Source organism: Balaenoptera musculus, chromosome 3, assembly GCF_009873245.2.
Source record: "Balaenoptera musculus isolate JJ_BM4_2016_0621 chromosome 3, mBalMus1.pri.v3, whole genome shotgun sequence".
Classification (NCBI taxonomy): Eukaryota; Metazoa; Chordata; class Mammalia; order Artiodactyla; family Balaenopteridae; genus Balaenoptera; species Balaenoptera musculus.
The window spans coordinates 167,311,963-167,332,426 of NC_045787.1; the positions used below are offsets into that span (position 1 = coordinate 167,311,963).

Below are 20,464 nucleotides of genomic sequence, written 5' to 3' on the forward strand. Positions count from 1 at the left end.
CTGGACACAGCACCCCTCCACACCGCTGCCAGCCCATGCCCCTACCGTTCCCTTCGTCTGCCTCGTCTCTGTGTCCTCCAGCGCCCACGTCACCTCTTCCAGGAAGCTTCCTGTGATCTGCCGTCCTTTCTCAGGGACGTTACATTGGAGCCATGCTTGCTAAGCATAGCCTGCTGCATACACTGTGACTGTTCATGCCACCATCCATTAAAGGTCCTGATAAGTCCTGCAGTGGAGAGGCCTGGTTTCATGTGTAGAGCTTCAGCACTGCAGGGCTTCTCAGGGCCTTGACACATTGATCACTACCCAGACTGTGAGAACCGTGGGGGCAGGGGCAGGGTTTTGGACACTCCTCCGTTCCATGGATATTAATCAGGTGCCGGCAGGAGGCAAGAGCTGAGTGACTTACTAACAGAAGAAGGAGAAACATAGATGCGGGCCTGCTGTGACATCTGTTAATGTTTTCCTTTATCGGGTCCTATGAGTCCCCTGCTTCCTCGCTGTTCCTTGTACTCACCCAGCACAGTTTCACCTCAGGACCTTTGCACTGGCTGTTCCTTCTGCCTGAATCACTTTTCTCCCCAGACCTCCCCGCGGCTCCCTCCCTCACCTCCTTCAAGTCTTTGCTTCTGAGCGAGGCCTTCCCAAGACCGCTTTTAAAAATTGCAACCCCTTGGGAATTCTCTGGCGGTCCAGTGGTTAGGACTCCACGCTTTCACTGCGGAGGGCCCGGGTTCAATCCCTGGTCAGGGAACTAAGATCCCACAAGCTGCACGGTGTGGCCAAAAAAAAAAAAGGCAATCTCACCCTGTGCTCCCAGGCTGACCCCGGCCCTGTATCCCCCCCACAGTGCTGGGCCGCCCCACCCTGTCGGTGCAGCAGACCACCGAGGGCAGCCTGCTGGCACGCTGGGAGCCCCCGGCCGGCACCGCCGAGGACCAGGTGCTGGGCTATCGCCTGCAGTTCGGCCGCGAGGACTCGTCGCCCCTGGCCACACTGGAGTTCCCGCCCACCGAGGACCACTACACTGCGTCGGGCGTGCACAAGGGCGCCACGTACGTGTTCCGGCTGGCGGCCCGGAGCCGAGGCGGCCTGGGCGAGGAGGCGGCCGAGGTCCTGAGCATCCCCGAGGATACGCCCCACGGCCACCCACAGATCCTCGAGGCGGCCGGCAACGCCTCCGCCGGCACAGTCCTGCTCCGTTGGCTGCCGCCAGTGCCCGCCGAGCGCAACGGGGCCGTTGTCAAGTATACGGTGGCCGTGCGGGAGGCCGGCGCCCTGGGCCCCGCCCGAGAGACCGAGCTGCCCGCGGCAGCCGAGCCGGGCGCCGAGAACGTGCTCACGCTGCAGGGCCTCAAGCCCGACACGGCCTATGACCTCCAAGTGCGGGCCCACACGCGCCGCGGCCCCGGCCCTTACAGCCCCCCCGTCCGCTACCGGACGTTCCTGCGGGACCAAGGTAGGCGCGCGGTGATCCCCGCACCAGAGCCGGACCGGGCCTCGCGCCCACCCCCACCCCAGCCCCCTCCCTCTCCCCCGCCCAGGTAAGTGGTCACTTTTCTGCTTCCTCGTGGACGCTCAAGGCGAGTCCGGACCCCGAGGCTCCGGCGTTGGCAAAGGTGGGACACACCTAGGTGGCACGGCCGCCCCCCTACACCGCCCCCAGCCCACCCCGTCCCCCCCAACCCCCCTCCACCTCCGCCTTCTCTCTGCAGCTGCGCCGTCTCCCGCGGCAGGGACTTGGAACAGGCAGGGCCGGGCCAGGGCCAGGCAGTAAGGCCACGGGCACAGCGGACGACAGGGAGCGCCTGGGCCGCCCCACACACAGCCCCGTCCCCCCGCTCCCCCCGCCCCCCAGCACTCACGGGACCTCTCCTTTGCTCTTTCCCGCCTGCCGCTGCCTGGCACAGTCTCGCCCAAGAACTTCAAGGTGAAGATGATCATGAAGACGGCGGTCTTGCTCAGCTGGGAGTTCCCCGACAACTACCACTCACCCACGCCCTACAAGGTGCAGCCTCCCGACGAGTCGGGGGGCGGGGCTTGGCCGGGGTTGGGGCCTGGTCTGGAGTCGGGGCTGAGTCCAGGGCTCGGGGTCAGCTGGACTCGCTGCCGGGTAGGCTTGAGGCTCAGTCTAGGGTTGGGGCTTAGTCTGATGTCAATCAAGACTTATTAGTCTGGGATCAAGGCTCAGTCAGAATTGGGGCCTAGCCTGGGATCAGTCCCAGGGGTTGAAGTTCATTCTGGGTTTGGGGCTCAGTAGGGGATTAGGGCTCAGTCAGAGCTGGGGCTTAGCCTGGGATCGGGGCTCAGCTAGGATTCAGGCTCAGTGTCTCAGTCTAGGCTCAAGCCTCAGTCTGGAATTAGGGCTGTTTAAGGATTGGGACTTAGAGCCGGGACTTGGCTGCGATTATAGCTCATCCTGGGTTCGGGGCTCAGTCTGGGGTTGGGGCTGAGTTTGGGGTCAAGACTTAGTCTGGGATCAAGGCTCTGTTGGAATTGGGGCTCAGCTGGGATTGAGGCTCAGTCTGGGGTCACAGTTGGCAGGGTCAGGGCTAAGTCTGGGATCCAGGCTCGGTCAGGACCAGGGGCTCAACCCAGAGCCCTACTGAGCTGGCCCGGCCCACAGATCCAGTACAATGGGCTCACGCTGGACGTGGACGGCCGCACCACCAAGAAGCTCATCACGCACCTCAAGCCCAACACCTTTTACAACTTCGTGCTGACCAACCGCGGCAGCAGCCTGGGTGGCCTCCAGCAGACAGTCACTGCCTGGACCGCCTTCAACCTGCTCAGCTCTAAGCCCAGCGTGACCCCCAAGCCCGACTCCGATGGCTACATCGTGGTGTATCTGCCCGACGGCCAGAGCCCTGTGCCCGTCCAGTAAGCTCAACTCGCCCCCCTCAGGGATTTTGCACCCCTCCACCAGCCAGCTCTGTGACTGGGGCCAGCCGCTTGACCTCTCTGTGCCTTAGTTTCCTCACCTGTCTGTAAAACAGAGATCGCATCAGCCCCACCCCGTGTGGTTCCCCTGAAGGTCCAGTGCTTCTCGTAGATGTTGTCACTAAATGTGGCCTCGTGTCTGCTCCTTGAGCATTCCCTGACGCCCCCATATGCCTGACCTTATACTGGTTCTAGGTTCCTAGACTGGTGGGGAGGCAGAGCTGGACACAGACACCCTCAGTCCCATGGTGTGGCAGTGAGAGGCACCAGGGCTGAGAGTCCCCAGTAAGGAGAGGATGACTCTGGGAAGCAGGGAAAAATCGAGGATTACAAGACTGTGTGGGCATGGAAGCTGGGGTTTTGAAGGATGTATAGGAGTTTGAGAAATATACAGTTGACCCTTGAACAGCATAGGTTTGAATTACAGGGGTCCACTTATATGCGTATTTCTTTCAACAAGTACAGACTACAGTATTACACGATCTACGGCTGGTTGAATCCACAGATAGAGAACCGTTGATACAGAGGACCAACTGTACTTATATATGGATTTTTGACTGCTCAGGGGGTCGGCCCCCTTAACCCCCATGTTGTTGAAGGGTCAACTGTAATTGCACAGGGTAGGCTTTCTAGGCAAAAGGTACAGTATCATCAAAAGCCTGGAGGCTTGAATCAGGAACTATAGTCCTATGTGACTGGGGCCATACGCCCATTGTATATGAGCAGAAGGGAAGATACAGAGAGGGACAGCTCCCCAGCTCAGCCCCAGATAGCATCCCTTGGTCATGCTAGTAGACAACCTCCCATGACTCCATCTCCTGATAGGAACTACTTCATTGTGATGGTGCCACTGCGCAAATCTCGTGGTGGCCAGTTCCTGACCCCGCTGGGTAGCCCAGAGGAAATGGACCTGGAGGAGGTAAGAGCCTGGGGCCCAACCAGTGGGGCCCAGACATGTCCCAGCTTTCGTGAGCCCAGTTGCTCCCAGCCAGGTTCTGAGCGGCCCACATCTCTGTTCCCACAGCTGATCCAGGATATCGCACGGCTGCAGAGGCGCAGCCTGCGGCACTCACGCCAGCTGGAGGTGCCCCGGCCCTACATCGCGGCTCGCTTCTCAGTGCTGCCACCCACCTTCCATCCCGGTGACCAGAAGCAGTACGGTGGCTTTGACAACAGGGGCTTGGAGCCTGGCCACCGATACGTTCTCTTTGTGCTTGCTGTGCTGCAGAAGAGTGAACCCGTAAGTCCCAAATGGTGTCTGCCCATATCCAGCCACACCCACTGAGTGAGGCAGGCCAGTCTCTAGGGCCCTGACCTCAGAACCAGACACAGATCTTCCTAACTGTGGTCAGAGTTGGGCAGAGGGAACGGTTTGAGGTTGAGGGTATCCCATAGGGAAGGTTTTTTAGAGGAAAGGATTTCGGAACTAAGGCTTTGACGGATGTGTAAGAGTTCGGTAAAGAAAGGGCATCCCACAGTTTGCATGTGCAAAGGTCTGGGGTGCAAGAGGAGCAAAAGGGATTTCAGAGTGGCTGAAACAGGAAGGGGGAGAGTGAAGATTGGCAAGGGCCAGGCCATGCAGGCCACCAGGGTCAGGGTTCTTGGGAGCTGCAGGAGGGTTTAGAGTAGGGGATGGACATGGATTTGTGATTGAGAAAGACCCATGTGGCCACCGTGAGGAGGACGGGCACTGATGGAGGTCCCCCCACCCCATTCCTGCAGACATTTGCGGCAAGCCCCTTCTCAGACCCCTTCCAGCTGGATAACCCAGACCCACAGCCCATTGTGGATGGCGAGGAGGGGCTCATCTGGGTGATCGGGCCCGTGCTGGCTGTGGTTTTCATCATCTGCATCGTTATTGCCATCTTGCTCTACAAGAAGTGAGCCCCCTGCCCCCCCACCACTTGACAGGAGGGAAGTCTTCTTAAAAAAGGAGAGGGGTCTGGAAAGATCCAGCGGGGAACAGTCATCTCAGAGGATCATCGCAGAAGCCCTGTATGGTCCAGACAGGGAAACCAGGGCTCAGAGAAATTAAGCCACCTGATCAGAGTCACACAGCCTGGGAAATGGCAGGGCTAGGGTTCCAACCCAGCCAGTGATTTGACTCCTGTCAAGTCTGGCGCTCCACTGGGCAAGATTTGGGGTGGGGGCTGCCTCTGTCCAGTTTAAACAAGGTCACGTGGGACATGTCCCAGCTTAGAAAGAGAGGGCTGAGATGTTACTCCTTGCGGCGGGGGACCCACGCAGGAAGGATTAGCCCCATTTTCTGGAGGAGACCGAGACTCAGAGAGGGAAAGAAAGCCACCCACAGTCACAGAACAGGCCCCTGATGGCCAGCACACCCTCACCTGTTTTCTTTCCCCCCCTCCCCAACTCCTCACCTATGTTTTCGGGAGCAGTAAGCCTGACAGGTAAGAACTGGTCCTGCCCTTTGGAGGCCAAGGAGGGGAACCGGGGTGGCGTCGTGCCTGTTGGGTGAGCGGGCGCCTGGCTGCTCCAGCCGTTGCACACGTGTCTGTGCGTGGTCGTGGGAACCCCAGTTGTGCGCAGCTGGGTCACATGTTCGCGTGTCTGCTTGCTCCTACAAAGTAAACGCAAGGACTCAGAGCCCCGCACCAAATGCCTACTGAACAACGCCGACCTCGCCCCCCACCACCCCAAGGACCCCGTGGAAATGAGACGCATTAACTTCCAGACGCCAGGTATGTGCTGATCCCAGGTGCCAGGGACGACAGCGACGGGGTGGGGGAGGGGAGAGGTAGCGTAGGGAGAGAGGAAGCTGCCACCTCGGTGGATCCCGAGGACTGCCCCCACTGAACTGTGCTTGGTACGATTCAGTTCCTAATTCCCAAATTCCTCCGTGGCTCTGGGTTTGGAACTGTCGTGGGTTGATTCTGCTTACAAGCAAAGGAGGCTTTTGGAGAGTTGCATTTAACTGGTGGCTGCTGTCTTCTCTGGGAGCTTAAAGGACATCTTCAGACAAAGACAAAAGCAAAACTTTTCTGAATCCTCATTTCTTCTGGCAGAACGAGCTCTGCTTCTGTTCACACCTCTAGTCTTAAGGCCACTCAGTGGTGGGTGGTAGGGTTTTTCCCACATTCCCCAGGGACGTGCCCCTAGCAAGGCGCAAGAATTCCGCCTCCACCACAGTCTGTCTCTCTCCCCTCCATGGCCGCAGATGCTCATGTTCTCCCTGCCTCTTTATAGTTCCCTGTAGGTTAATAGGATTCAGCAGAGTCGCCTGCCATGCTTGGTGGGAGAAGTGAATCAGGATCTTGCCCTTGATCATCTTCATGTGCAGTGATCCTCTCATTCCCTCACCTCCTCCCTCTTAACGGGCTCATGCCAGCTGCTTCTCACCAAATAAGGAATTTTTAATTTAACTGATGGCTGCTGTTCTCCTTATGAACTCACAGCATGGTAACGTCTGTCTCTCTGCTTGCACCCAGCTCTTCACTTCTTGTCTCTGAACTCGTTCATATTAACTCTTTCCAACCAGATGGAGATTTTTAAACATTTATATTGAACTGATGGCTGCAGTCCTCCTGAAGGGCTCATGCATATAGCCTTGCCTGCTATTCCTAACATATTTATTTCTCTCTCTTTTCTGCTGCTGGACTGTCTCATGTTAGTTCCATGTTTATCCAAACGAGGATTTTGATCATTTATTTTAACTGATGGCTGCAGTCCTTCATAAGAGATCATGAAAGGTCTCATGGCACCCCTGATATACTCCCTTCTCTTTTCTGTCTCTGGACTAGCTTATATCAATTCTGTTTCCATCCAAATGAGGATTTTAAATGTGTATGTTTAAGTGATTGGTGCTGTCCTCCTTAAAGGTCATGGCATGGGCCCGTATGTCCTTCCCCTGCCCCCAAGTTTCTCCCTCACCATCCTGCCTCTCCTCCAAAATCCCCTCTGCTGACCCCAACAGGGGACCCAAGGCCAGGTTGGTCTGGGGGGACGTGTTGATAGAAGAGCCTGAAGCTTTGGAATCTTTCCGAAGTCACAGCTGAAAATCAGGACTGGCTGGTGTCCAGCCGGAGGGGTGCACAGCAGCTGCTGTCGGTTCTCTGGTTGGGGCCCAGGCGGCCGTGTGTCCCTCACTTGTTGCTCTGCCCTTTGCGTCTGTCCGCCGGCTGCTGCGCGTGCACCCAGCGAGGGGCGGGGGGAGGTGGCCTCCCCGCGTGTTTTCATTTATTTATTGTTTGCTGTTTCTGCAGATTCAGGCCTCAGCAGCCCCCTCAGGGAGCCGGGGTTTCACTTTGAAAGTTAGTTCCTGTGTCTCTCTGTTCTTAGCTTCCTTTCGCCCCTGTTTGTATTTCATCCTTGGTTTCTCCATCCCGCCTCCTCTCTCTCTGCCCACCTGTCCTGCGCTGGCTTCTCGGGCGTGGGGGGGGGCGGGGGTGTGGTCTGCTGGGCCCTGAGGTCGCGGGTTGTGACTGCGTGTGTGTGTGTGTGTGTGTGTGTGTGTGTGTGAGAGAGAGAGAGAGAGAGAGAGCGAGCTTGGGAGCAGGCGTCTAGGTGAGACATGTATGTACATGTAAGTATCGCCCATGTGATAGGGGACCCACCAAATGGACACCAGCCTCAGACCCCTTAGCTGTGGGCTCTGGGGCAGCACCCAGGGTGGCGGGGGACACGCAGGGGCTCAGAACAACAGCTCTTCACCAGCTGGCTCAGCACATCTTTATCGGTTTAACACCAGTGCTTCGGTGCTGGCGTATAGCTCTCAGTCTCCCTATAGCTGCAGAGCGAATGTGTGAGCGCATGCATGGCCACCAGGCCCCAGGAGAGGAGAGGACAGGGGTCTGGCAGGCTCAGATATGGGGAGGAAAGAGCCAGGCCCACCCCACGACCTCCAGCCACCCCCCCACCGGGGGCTCCAAAGATAAGGGATGTCACCATCCCATGTACCAGATGAGAAAATGAGCCCTCAGAGGTCAGGGGTTCGTGGCAGCTGCCCCACCATCCAACACACACATACCCCGTGTCTCCCCTCCCCGGTCCCTCAGCTCCACCTGGCAGAGGACTTTTTGGTCCCTGTGATCCCCAAGGGGCCGAAAGGGGTATCGGCCTCCCGCCCCTGCCCCAGGGACGGTATTTCCGAAAGCCCGGCCAGCTGCATCCGCTTCTTCATCTCTGTGTCACTTGCCTGCTTCTTGCCACGAGGCACCAGGAGCTTGAAGTCCTGGGGGGGTTGACCCTTCCCCAGCCCCTGCATCCCCAGCTGGTTGCGGGGGGCACTGGGGAGGGTGGGAGCTGGGGCTCGGCCCAGAGCCGCCGCCTCGGGCTCCCCCTCCAGCCCCGCAGGCCTGGGGTCCCTGCCCCCACGGGGGCTGCCCTGAACCTTCCCCTCCCCCGCCACTCCCTCTAACTGCAGCTCGTCCATCGCAGACTCACACTGTAGAGCACCCCCCCCGCCCTCCCCCCCGGCCCCCAGGCTGGCCCCCGAGTGACCGGCCACGCCGGCGGGTCTTCTCTTCCCGCAGGCATGCTCAGTCACCCGCCCATCCCCATCGCGGACATGGCGGAGCACACAGAACGCCTCAAGGCCAACGATAGCCTCAAGCTCTCCCAGGAGTACGAGGTGAGCTGGCCCCCGCCTCCCACTCTCCTGGGCCCACAGACACCACCCTGACACCCCCCGCCTCCCCTTCCCCGCAGTCCATCGATCCGGGCCAGCAGTTCACGTGGGAGCACTCCAACCTGGAAGTGAACAAGCCCAAAAACCGCTATGCCAACGTCATCGCCTACGACCACTCTCGTGTCATCCTCCAGCCCATCGAAGGTAGCACGCGGGGCCCCAGGATCCATCATGCCCGGCCTCACTCCACAGAGAGCGCGTAGACCCCCATGCCTCCTCTTGGCCACGGGGCCAGGCCAGAGTGGACTAGCTAGGGGACAGGTGGGGAGACTGAGGCCTGGTCCAACGCCAGCCAGAAGCCACTGGGAAGTTTTAGATATGTATTTAACTGATGGCCGCTGTCCATGACATACTTCCATCTGTTTCTCTACGTCAGTGACGCTCATCAGGGCAGTTCCACCACTCGGGACATTTGGCGATGTCTGGGGACATTTTTGTTGTCACAGCTTAGAGGAAGGAGGTGTTAGTGGTGTCTAGGGGCTAGAGGCTGGGGATACTGCTCAATAACTTGCAATGCACAGGACAGCCCCCAGCATAGAATGATCTGGCCCCAAATGGCCATAGCGTTGAGGTGGAGAAACCATGAAGGACATGCCGCACGATTTCCTTGGGGACGGATTGAGGCAGTCCAGGAGGGCTTCCAGGAAGTGGGAGGCGGTGGACCAAGGTGGAACCAGCCGAGAAGGACAGAGTGCCCCCACTGATCTCTGGCTTCTCACCCCGGCCGTAGGCATCGTGGGCAGCGATTATATCAACGCCAACTACGTGGATGGCTATCGGCGGCAGAATGCGTACATTGCCACCCAGGGGCCGCTGCCCGAGACCTTCGGTGACTTCTGGCGTATGGTGTGGGAGCAGCGGTCCGCTACCATCGTTATGATGACACGGCTAGAGGAGAAATCACGGGTGAGGCCTGGACCCTGTGGCCCCCAAGCCCTCAGTCGGCCCTGGCCCACACTCACCTCTGTTCTCTTACCTGGTGCAGATCAAATGTGATCAGTACTGGCCCAACAGGGGCACGGAGACCTACGGCTTCATCCAGGTCACCCTGCTGGACACCATCGAGCTGGCCACGTTCTGCGTGCGGACGTTCTCCCTGCACAAGGTGGGGCCCAGGCCGGGACTGGGGGCTCTGGGGACGGGGTGATGGGGGTGGAGGAGGAAGACGAGCTTCTGCCCTGGGAGCTCCCCATGGGACAGAGAAGAAACCATGTTGACCCAGGCTGACCACATTCTCAGGTGGCCCACTTCATGGATGGGGACACTGAGACTCAGAGGGGAACAGCTCTTGTCTCTAGCCACTGCAGGAGGACAAACCAGCAGGATCCTACTTAGCAGTGAACCTGCTGTCCCCTTGCCATCAATCACCCTGTCCCCCACACCAGGTCTTCCTTGCTCTCTGGCCTCACCCAGCCTGGGTTTATGGCAGGGTCCTGGCAGGGTCTTGGCCAGGCACTCAAGGGGCTTCCAGTCTTGGATGGAAGACACAGTGGGCAGTCGAGACTGGGGCAGAGGGAGTCTTTAGATATGTATTTAACTGATGGCTGCTGTGCATAACATGGTTCCGTGTGTCCTTGTACATCAGTGGTTTTCAGTTGGGGCATTTTGCCATTCAGGGGACATTTGGCAATGTCTGGGGGCACTTTTTTTTTTTTTTTTAATTTTTATTTATTTATTTATTTATTTATGGCTGTGTTGGGTCTTCGTTTCTGTGCCAGGGCTTTCTCTAGTTGTGGCAAGCGGGGGCCACTCTTCATCGCGGTGCGCGGGCCTCTCACTATCGCGGCCTCTCTTGTTGCGGAGCACAGGCTCCAGACGCGCAGGCTCAGCAGCCGTAGCTCACGGGCCCAGTTGCTCCGCGGCATGTGGGATCCTCCCAGACCAGGGCTCGAACCCGTGTCCCCTGCATTGGCAGGCGGACTCCCAACCACTGCGCCACCAGGGAAGCCCTGGGGGCACTTTTTAAAAATTTTTTTATTGAAGTGTAGCTCATTTACAGTGTTGTATTAATTTCTGCTGTACAGCAAAGTGATTCAGTTATACATAAATATACATTCTTTTTCATATTCTTTTCCATTATGGTTTATCACAGGACATTGAATATAGTTCCCTGTGCTGTACAGTAGGACCTTGTTGTTTATTCATTCTGTATATAATAACTTACATCTGCTGACCCCAACCTCCCACTCCTTCCCTCCCCCAACCCCCTCCCCCTTGGCAACCACAAATCCATTCTGTATGTCCGTGAGTGTGTTTCTGTTTCATAGATGGTTCATTTGTGTCATTAGATTCTGCATATAAGTGATATTATGTGGTATTTGTCTTTCTCTTTCTGACTTCACTTAGTATGATAATCTCTAATTGCATCCATGTTGCTGCAAGTGGCCTTATTTCGTTCTTTTTTATGGCTGAGTAGTAGTCCATTGTATATATGTACTACATATTCTTTATCCATTCATCTGTCAATGGACATTTAGGTTGTTTCCATGTCTTGGCTATTGTGAATAGTGGTGCTATGAACATAGAAGTGCATGTATCTTTTTGAATTGGGGTTTTGTCTGGATATATGTCCAGGAGTGGGATTGCAGGATCATATGGTAGCTCTGTTTTTAGTTTTCTGAGAAACCTCCATATTGTTTTCCACAGTAGCTGCACCAATTTACATTCGCACCAACAGTGTTAGGAGGGTTCCCTTTTCTCCACACCCTCTCTAGCATTTGGTATTTGTGGAGTTTTTTAATGATGGTCATTCTGACCAGTGTGAGGTGGTACCTCACTGTAGTTTTGATTTGCATTTCTCTAATAATTAGCGATGTTGAGCATCTTTTCACTTGCCTATTGGCCATTTGTATGTCTTCTTTGGAGAAATGTCTATTTAGGTCTTCTGCCCATTTTTCCATTGGGTTGTTTGTTTTTCTTGTCGTTGAGGAGTTGTATGAGCTGTCTGTATATTTTGGAAATTAAGCCCTTGTCGGTCACATCGTTTGCAGATATTTTTTGTACGTTGTCTTTTTGTTTATGGTTTCCTTTGCTGTGCAAAAGCTTGTAAGTTTAATTAGGGTTCCATTTGTTTATTTTTGTTTTTATTTCTAGTGCTTTGGGAGACAGGGGACATTTTTTTTTTTTTTTTTTAGGGGACATTTTTTAGTGTCATGCTGGGGAGCGGAGGTGCTCCTGGCACCACAGTGTTCCCCTGGCCGCCAGCCAGGTCCTCTCAACATTAAGCATACATCTGGCCCAGGTGCCAGAAAACAGTAAACGGACACAAGGGAGTACGGATTTTCAGTTGATTCACACCTTAAGCACACACTGTGTGTCAGACGCTTACCTGGGCATCAGGACACCCAAAGTGTCCTGCTCTCGTGGGGCTTACAGTCTAGTGGACAAGACACAGACAATAAATATGTAAAATGACAGGAAATCTTACACATAAAACAGGGAAGAATAGAATGGGTAGTGGAGGACCTGGAGTTGGTGAGGAAGGGAGGAGATCTGGGATAACAGCATTCCAGGCAGAGGGCACAGCCTGGGCAAAGGCCCTGGGGCCAGACTGTGCCTGGGGTGTTTTAGGAACAGCCAGGAGTCCTGTGTGACTGGAGCAGAGTGAGCGAGGGGGAGAGAGGGAGGAGGGGAGGGCAGGGAGGGGACGGGGCAGGTCGTGCAGGACTCTGTGGGCTGCAGGGGAGACTTGGGCTTTTACCCCCAGGGAGGGCTGTGGGCAGAGGAAGCAGAGGAGGGGCGAGACCTGACTTGGGTGCTCACCAGTGCCCTCCGTCTGCTGCGGGGGGAATAGACTGCGGTGGGGATGCCCGGGGACCAGGGTGACTGCTCTGGTCTGGATGGATGTTGATGGGGCTGGACCAGGGTGGTCACCATGGAGGGGGCGAGTGAGAAGTGGGTGGGCTTGGGGTAGACTTTGAAGGCAGAGCTGACGGTGCTGACTGATGGCTTGGATGTGGGAAGGCAGGGGAGGGGAGTCAAGGGCGACTCCTAAATTCCGGCCGGAGTGCGTGGAAAGGATGGCGCCGCCATCAGCTGAGATGGGGAGAGCGGGTTTGGGGAGAAAGTGGGGGGCACAGTGCTGGCCGCGTTGAACGTAAGATGCCAGTGAAACTCCCAGGCAGAGACACCCCCAAGCCCCGGGGCAGCCGCGCACCTGAGTCACTCGGAGGCACTCGGAGAAGTGGTGGCCTGGAGGCATGAACGTGGCCCCCAGCACGTGGGTGGTGGGCTGCGGTGACCAGCGGTGTCCCTTTGGCCCCCAGAACGGCTCCAGCGAGAAACGGGAGGTCCGGCAGTTCCAGTTCACGGCGTGGCCGGACCACGGGGTGCCCGAGTACCCGACGCCATTCCTGGCTTTCCTGCGGAGAGTCAAGACCTGCAACCCGCCGGACGCGGGCCCCATCGTGGTCCACTGCAGGTACCCCTGTCCCGGTCCCCCGCTCCCCGCGGCGCCCCGCCGCACCTACCCCACCCCCTTGCCCGGGGGGCCCCTGACGACCCTGCCTGTCTCCGCAGCGCTGGCGTGGGCCGCACGGGCTGCTTCATTGTCATCGACGCCATGCTGGAGCGGATCAAGCCGGAGAAGACGGTGGACGTGTACGGCCACGTGACGCTCATGCGGTCCCAGCGCAACTACATGGTACAGACCGAGGACCAGTACAGCTTCATCCACGAGGCCCTGCTGGAGGCCGTGGGCTGCGGCAACACGGAGGTGCCTGCCCGCAGCCTCTACGCCTACATCCAGAAGCTGACCCAGGTGGAGCCCGGCGAGCACGTCACCGGCATGGAACTCGAGTTTAAGGTGGCCTGGGGGGGGTAGAGGTTGCTGTGGGCCGGCTCGGGGAGGGGGCTGAGCGGGAGACCAGAGTTAAGGGGACCAGAGGGTGGGGGGGGGTTGGTGTTCCCCTGCCTGCCAGGCCCCTGTTAGCGCCCTGGCTGAAAACACACAGCCCACCCCATCCCTGGGGAAAGCGGGTTCCCAGCCGGAGGCTGTCCTGATGGTGACCTCCTGTCCCCTCGTCTCTCGTCCCCACAGCGGCTGGCCAACTCCAAAGCCCACACATCCCGCTTCATCAGTGCCAATCTGCCTTGTAACAAGTTCAAGAACCGCCTGGTCAACATCATGCCCTACGAGAGCACACGGGTCTGTCTGCAGCCCATCCGGGGTGTGGAGGGCTCTGACTACATTAACGCCAGCTTCATTGATGGCTACAGGTACCCGCCCCTGGCCGCTGCCGGGCGATGCTGAGGCTCCAGAAAGGTCCCAGCCCTGCCCTCGGGGGGCCTCCAGTCTCGCATGGGAGAGAGCTAGACAGACGCTGCCAGTCTCAGTCACAGCTGAGGTGGAGGGAATCTTTAGACGTGTATTTAACTGATGGCTGCTGTCCGTAACATGGTTCTGTCTGTCCTTCTCTATCAGAGGTTCTCAATCTGGGCAACTCTGCCAGCCAGGGGAAATTTGACAGCATCTAGGGACGTTTGGATGGTCATAACGGGAGTGAGGGGGCAGGATTACTACTGGCATCTAGTGGGCAGAGGCCAGGGGTGCTGCTCAGCACCCCACAGTGCACAGGACACGGCCCCGCCACAAAGAATCATCCAGTCCCGAACGTCGGCAGTGCCGGGGTTGAGAAACCCTGGCCAAGGGAGGCTGTTCCGGGGTGGGGGGGGGGGCTACTGCCTACGCACAGCCCTAGGGAGAGCTTGGCCTGTGCAAACAACGGACATTAGTTTAATGGTACTCGAGTGCGGGCGGAGGAGGAAGGCAGGACAGGTCAGCAGACAGTCCTGCAGCCTCCTGGAGAAGCGGGACTCTATTCTCAGGCTGATGGTCTCTCCAGGTGGAAAACGGGATTATTTGGAGGGTTGAACCAGACAGGGAGGGAGATGACGCCTGGGCCGGGGTTTCCCCGTGGCCCTGGACTCACACATGCCCCCCCCACCCCCCGCAGGCAGCAGAAGGCCTACATCGCCACGCAGGGGCCGCTGGCGGAAACCACGGAGGACTTCTGGCGCATGCTCTGGGAGAACAACTCAACCATCGTGGTGATGCTGACCAAGCTGCGGGAGATGGGCCGGGTGAGCCGGGGGCCACGGGGGGCGGGGCAGGGGCCGGGCCAGGGCCGGGGGGCAGGGCTGACCACGGCGGCCACCCCCCCAACAGGAGAAATGTCACCAGTACTGGCCGGCCGAGCGCTCCGCCCGCTACCAGTACTTCGTGGTGGATCCGATGGCGGAATACAACATGCCTCAGTACATCCTGCGGGAGTTCAAGGTCACAGACGCCAGGGTGAGTTTGGGGACGGAGTGCTGGGAAGCACCAGAACCCGGGCCGGACCCTACAGGCTGCTCACCGTTCCTCTAGTGGTCTGGAGAGGGCTTCCCTAGTTGGGGGTAGAAGCAAAGGCCCAGGGGAAGGAAAAGCCCCCAGGGTTGGGTGGAAGAGGAGTGAAGTTGGCCAGTTGGACAATCACTCCCACCACCAAGTGGGTGGAAGAGAGGGCCTTGACCCCATGGCATCCCCGTTGGAGCGTGTGTCACACCACTCACGAGGGAACATGGCCCAAGGCGATCATGTTAAAGGGAGTGAGTGGGGCGTTTCCCTGGAAGCAACAACCCATGGAGGGTAGTAGCGTTAGAGGGCTGAAAGCGGGCTGGGGGAGAGGTAATGGATTGATGGTGCCGGGTGGTGGCCGACGGAGCCGTAGATGGAAAAGAGCGGAGAATCCACGGGTGGCATGATGGGGCATGGGAATGTCAGTCGGGATGTTGCCAGTGGATGGCAAAGACTGATGGGTAAAGAGCATCGTTAGTCATCGTGCGTGGGTAGTGCAAGATGGCACCGTTGGGTTGGTGGAATGGGGGGGGTTGCAGAATCAGTGGAAGATGTTGCTGTTGGGTGGTCGTGGAGGAGGGTGGTAAACAAGGATGGTGTTGGGTGGGAGGAAGGTGGGGCTGGAGATTGGAACGTGTGGATAACAGGATGGAGAATGCCAACAGAACATGGTACTGCGGGTTAGTGAAGGGTGATGTGTTATCAGCAATGGGTGGAGGAAGATGAGACTGGAGAGGGCAGATGTTTGGCCAGTGGCGGATAGAGACGCGCAATGGGAAATGACTTTGGAGAGAGTAAAGAATGACGAACATTCAGCGATCAGTGGTAGTAGACAGTGCTGTTGATGGCATAAGGTAGAGGAAGGTGGGATTGGAGGAAGGAAGTGTTAGGTGGTGGAGGATGGAGACCATCAGGGTAAGACGACATCACTGGATGGCACCATTTTGACATAGAGACTGTGACTGGGAAAAGGTAGATGATGAGTAAAGGAGGGTGGTGAGCGTCAGTGGAAGATGGTCCTTAGAGGGGGAAGAGTGCTGAATTACTAGGGACAGATTATGGAAGATGATGGCACCATTGGGTCGTGATGAATGGAAGGTGGCAGAGAGCCATGATGTTGGATGGCCCTGCTGGGTCGTGGGAAGATGGGATTGGTGAGAAGGATGGTTGAGTGGTGGGGGTGGAGTACGTCAGTGGGAGGCGGCATCGTGGGATGCTCAAGGACTATGAGTTACCCGCAGTGGATGGTGAAAGTTAGGAGGTAACGGTGTTGGGTAGCACGGGTAGAAGGTGAGCTTCCAGTGGTGGCTGGTAGAAGATGGCGCCCTTGGGTGGTGAAGGCTAGTAGGTGATGGCGCTGGTGGGTGGTCGAAGACAGTGAGCAGTCAGTCAGTGGTGGGGGATGGAAGATGGCACCACTGGAAGGTGATGGTATGGGGCAGTGCTCTTGTACTCTGAGATGGTACAGAGTGGAGGACGCCAGGGAGCTGGAGAATGGGACCAAGAAGGGCAGGTGTTGGGTGCACTCTGGGATGGCACAGGATGGAAGATGGCAGACAGCAGGGGTGGATGGGATTGGAGCTGGGCAGAGAGGAGCATTTGTGGGGTGGGGGGTGAACGATGGCCATATAAGGTGGTGTCACTGGATGGTGAAGTTAGAGGCTGGTGAGGAGGATGAGCGTGGCATCCTCGGGTGGTGAAGACGAGATTGGGGCATCTCAGTGAAAGATGGTGCCATTAGACAGCACAGGACAAGGAGTCGTCAGGGTGGATGGCGGAAAATGGGGCGGAGGATGGGGAAGGACGGAGGGTGGTGTTGGCTGGTGGTGGAGGCTGGGACTTTGGCGAGGGTGGGAAAACAACCATGACCGCCACTGACCTTGATAACAAGAGCGGGCTCTCTCTCTCTCTCTCTCTGTTCCAGGATGGACAGTCCCGGACTGTCCGGCAGTTCCAGTTCACGGACTGGCCGGAACAGGGCGTGCCCAAGTCAGGGGAGGGCTTCATCGACTTCATCGGCCAAGTGCACAAGACCAAGGAACAGTTCGGCCAGGACGGCCCCATCTCTGTCCACTGCAGGTGGGCTGCTCCCCGAGCCCCGGCCCGTGGCCCGGCTAGGGAAACCGAGGCCTCGTGAGGACGGCCTCAGGCGCTCCCGTCTGGGCTCTTTCCATCCCTGGGAGGCCTCAGAGCAGGAGGGACGGGAATCGGGCAGTTAGGTCAGGCTCCCCCAAGCACCCGCCCCTGAACTCCCGCACTCTCCCCAACAGCGCCGGCGTGGGCAGGACGGGCGTCTTCATCACGCTCAGCATCGTGCTGGAGCGGATGCGGTACGAAGGCGTGGTGGACATCTTCCAGACCGTGAAGATGCTGCGGACCCAGAGGCCAGCCATGGTGCAGATGGAGGTGAGGGCGGGACGGGAGGCGGCGGCCGGGCCCCATGCCGGTGCTGGCCCGGGCCTCTGTTTCCTCCCCCGTGAGATGAGCACAGCCACCCTCCACTCTCTGGGTGCTCGTGGGTGGAAGGTCCTCAGCCCCTCCTGCTTTGGGCTGCCGCAAGAGTAAGCTGAAGGCCAGAGCTGAGAAGCGTCCCTTGGAGTGGGCAGGGATGCGTCCATCCCGGCCCCAGAGTCACAGCGAGGTCAGGCTCAGCCAGGACCCCGGCACGGGTCCCGAACCCTGAAGTGAGGCTCAGAGCGGGGAGGGACTTCCTGCCATCGAGTTCACATGGGACATTCTAACAGTGTCCTCCAGGGACTTCCGTGGCGGTCCAGTGGTTAAGACTGCGCTCCCAATGCAGGGAATATGGGTTGGATCCCTGGTCGGGGAACTAAGATCCCACAGGCCGTGCGGCGCTGCCAAAAAAGAAAGAAAATTAAAAGCAAAAGAAAAACCAGTGTCCTCCAAACTCTCCCGTCTCTGGGGAGACGGAGCTGGAGTGGCAGTGTGCCAGCCCCCCGGGGGGTGTCGTAGGGGATGGCCAAGCGGCCGCGTCCTAAGAGATGCGGAGGCGGATGAGGAGGGGAGAGCCCAGCGAAGGCGCAGGCTGCTCTGGGGGCCCCGGGCAGCCCTGGGAGGCTTCAGAGCAGGAGCGGCGCTGACAGAGGCCCACCCCTCCCCTCCCCCACGCAGGACGAGTACCAGTTCTGCTACCAGGCGGCTCTGGAGTACCTCGGGAGCTTTGACCACTATGCAACCTAGAGCCTTGTCGGCCCGGCCCGACTCCACCGGCCCCGACGCCTCCCGTGCCGGGCGGGCCCCGAGGCCTGGACCCCGGCGGCCGGGGCAGGAGGCGGCGGCCGCGTTTCCGCAGGGTCTCCGGGAGCGACGCGGCCCCTCGAGCCCCAAACCCCCCGCGTGGCCCCAGCCACCCCCCCTGGACCGGCCGCCGCCTTCGCTACTCGGCACATTCCTCATTTCCTTCCAGAACGAGATTCCAAAACGAGAGATTCCGGGGTGGGGGGAGGGGGGAGGCGGTGAGCAAACGGGGGGGGGGGGTTCTTCCCCAGAACCGGAGGAGGGCGGGGGCTGTGAACTTGGCCCTCGTCCTCCCCTGGGGAGCCTTCCCGCCCCACAGCCTGGAGGGCGCCGGGGATGGGGACCCGATGCAGCTCTCTTTCGAACGCAGTGTAACTATCCAGTGACATTTCCTGTTTTTTTTTAAATAGTGTATTTTTTTTTCCTTTTCTTTTTTTTTTTAAAGAAGAAACAAACGGGGGAAAAAAAAAGAAAGACTTGACAGTCAACGAATTTAAAAAGAAAAACTTGGCTTATTCCTATTCCGTTCACAGACAGTCTATTTTTTCACTGTAGCAGCCGTTCTTGTGTGCCAGCTGTGTTGGCAGGCGTGCGCGGGCTTAGACTGCCCCTGTGGCTTGCTTTTTTTTTTCTTTTTTTTTTTCCTACCATCTGAAGGTGTGCCTCACTCAAGAATAGGACCTTTTGCTCCTGATTTTTCTTTTTTTTTTTTTTTTGCTTCTTTTATAATGAAATTCTCAGACATATCCAGGAGGGTGGGGGTGGGGAGCAGGGGAACTCGGGCCCACCAGCGTCAGGCCTCGAGCCCACGGGCTGGGCGCTGCCACAGAGGAGATGGCAGCGACCCCCTCCCCGCAGCCTGAGCCCCCATCCCCCTGTCTCCCACCCCGAGGAGAAGGACTGAACAAAACGGGAGGTTCTCACTTCTTCGGGGAGAGAGAGGCCATGTGCTGCCCCAGATCAGGGACCCTTTCCGCCCCCTGGGACCATGGGGCAAGTTTTGGGGCAGAAGGATGGGATTTCCCGCCCCCCCCCCCCCCCACAACCCCTGAGCAAGTAAGTTTTTCTCTTTGTACAAGAGCAGATCTGCCGTTGCTTTCAACACTGTTTATTCAAACGGAAGCAGCTGGGTGGTTTTCCCACCTCTGTGTATGTAGATAAATCGACTTTGTATTAAAGGAAGATCGTCTGACCCCGGCCAGTGGTGGAGTCTTTGTCAAGCCCCCACCTCGTCTACCCCATCTCCCTGGGGCAGCCGGGGGCCTGGAGAGCTTGAACGCAAACCCCAAGCCCTGGCCCTGCAGGGGCTGCTTCATTGATAGTAGTTACTCTTACTGATAACTGTGACCACAACTGAGCATCTACCACGGGCCAGCCCTCTGAGGTGGGAGTCAACCCAATTTATAGATGAGGAAACAGAGAGGGCAGGCACCAATGCAAAGTCACACAGTGGTTTGAAGTGGACCTGGGATTCACACCCCAGCCAGTCTCATCCACAGCCCACAGAAGGGTCAGTGATAAAGCTGAGTTCATGGAGGGAAGAACTGGGTTGGGAGCACTATTCTTCCCCACGCTCTAGGCCACCCAGTGAGTGGACCCTACTCTGAGCCAGAGTCAGACCCTGGAGGATGGAGGGAGAGCCGTTCTGGGTCTACACCCATGCTTGGGTCCCTTCCCCATCTGGCTTAAGACCCTGAGATGGATGAAAGATTCCCCCTGTTCTCACAGAGATGCTCCAGGGATGAGAAGAGGGTCTTAGGGAAGGGGCCCAGCCTAGGAAAGAGTGGGGTCATCCCTTTTAGAAGCAATCAGATCCGGTAGTCAGTAAATAAATCAAAAAAGTGATCACCGCCATTAATAAGCTCAGTCAAACAGATTTACCAAACCCTCTATCCCCACCCCTAAAATTCTCAAACACATATGGAACATTTATAAAAATCAGCATTAAGGGGCTTCCCTGGTGGCGCAGTGGTTGAGAGTCTGCCTACCAATGCAGGGTACATGGGTTCGAGCCCTGGTCTGGGAAGATCGCACATGCCGCGGAGCAACTAAGCCCGGGAGCCACAATTACTGAGCCTGCGCGTCTGGAGCCTGTGCTCCGCAACGAGAGAGGCCGCGATAGTGAGAGGCCCGCGCACCGCGATGAAGAGTGGCCCCCGCTCGCCATAACTAGAGAAAGCCCACGCACAGAAACGAAGACCCAACACAGCCATAAATAAATAAATAAATAAATAAAATATTAAAAAAAATCAGCATTAATAAAAACGAGCAGTGGAGATCTT

General features: G+C 57.7%; 1 protein-coding gene across 7 annotated transcripts in view; it reads left to right on the top strand.

Moving 5' to 3' along the window:
* Positions 1-18,392, top strand: part of PTPRS (protein tyrosine phosphatase receptor type S) — a 103,191-nt gene extending 84,799 nt beyond the window's left edge. For 3 of the 7 annotated variants that reach the window (XM_036846699.1, XM_036846698.1, XM_036846700.1), the window contains 21 exons: positions 851-1,459; positions 1,911-2,008; positions 2,627-2,880; positions 3,766-3,859; positions 3,965-4,180; positions 4,663-4,820; positions 5,340-5,351; positions 5,530-5,642; positions 7,164-7,211; positions 8,433-8,530; positions 8,608-8,731; positions 9,318-9,493; positions 9,573-9,692; positions 12,853-13,007; positions 13,106-13,391; positions 13,626-13,804; positions 14,542-14,668; positions 14,754-14,879; positions 16,849-17,003; positions 17,195-17,330; positions 18,057-18,392. In XM_036846699.1, the coding sequence (XP_036702594.1) occupies positions 851-1,459; positions 1,911-2,008; positions 2,627-2,880; positions 3,766-3,859; positions 3,965-4,180; positions 4,663-4,820; positions 5,340-5,351; positions 5,530-5,642; positions 7,164-7,211; positions 8,433-8,530; positions 8,608-8,731; positions 9,318-9,493; positions 9,573-9,692; positions 12,853-13,007; positions 13,106-13,391; positions 13,626-13,804; positions 14,542-14,668; positions 14,754-14,879; positions 16,849-17,003; positions 17,195-17,330; positions 18,057-18,125 (3,353 nt within the window). In that variant the 3' untranslated portion in view covers positions 18,126-18,392. The remainder of the gene's footprint in view (positions 1-850; positions 1,460-1,910; positions 2,009-2,626; positions 2,881-3,765; positions 3,860-3,964; positions 4,181-4,662; positions 4,821-5,339; positions 5,352-5,529; positions 5,643-7,163; positions 7,212-8,432; positions 8,531-8,607; positions 8,732-9,317; positions 9,494-9,572; positions 9,693-12,852; positions 13,008-13,105; positions 13,392-13,625; positions 13,805-14,541; positions 14,669-14,753; positions 14,880-16,848; positions 17,004-17,194; positions 17,331-18,056) is intronic. The other 4 variants (XM_036846701.1, XM_036846702.1, XM_036846704.1 and 1 more) reach the window with 3 other exon arrangements.
* The last annotated feature ends 2,072 nt before the right edge of the window (positions 18,393-20,464 follow it).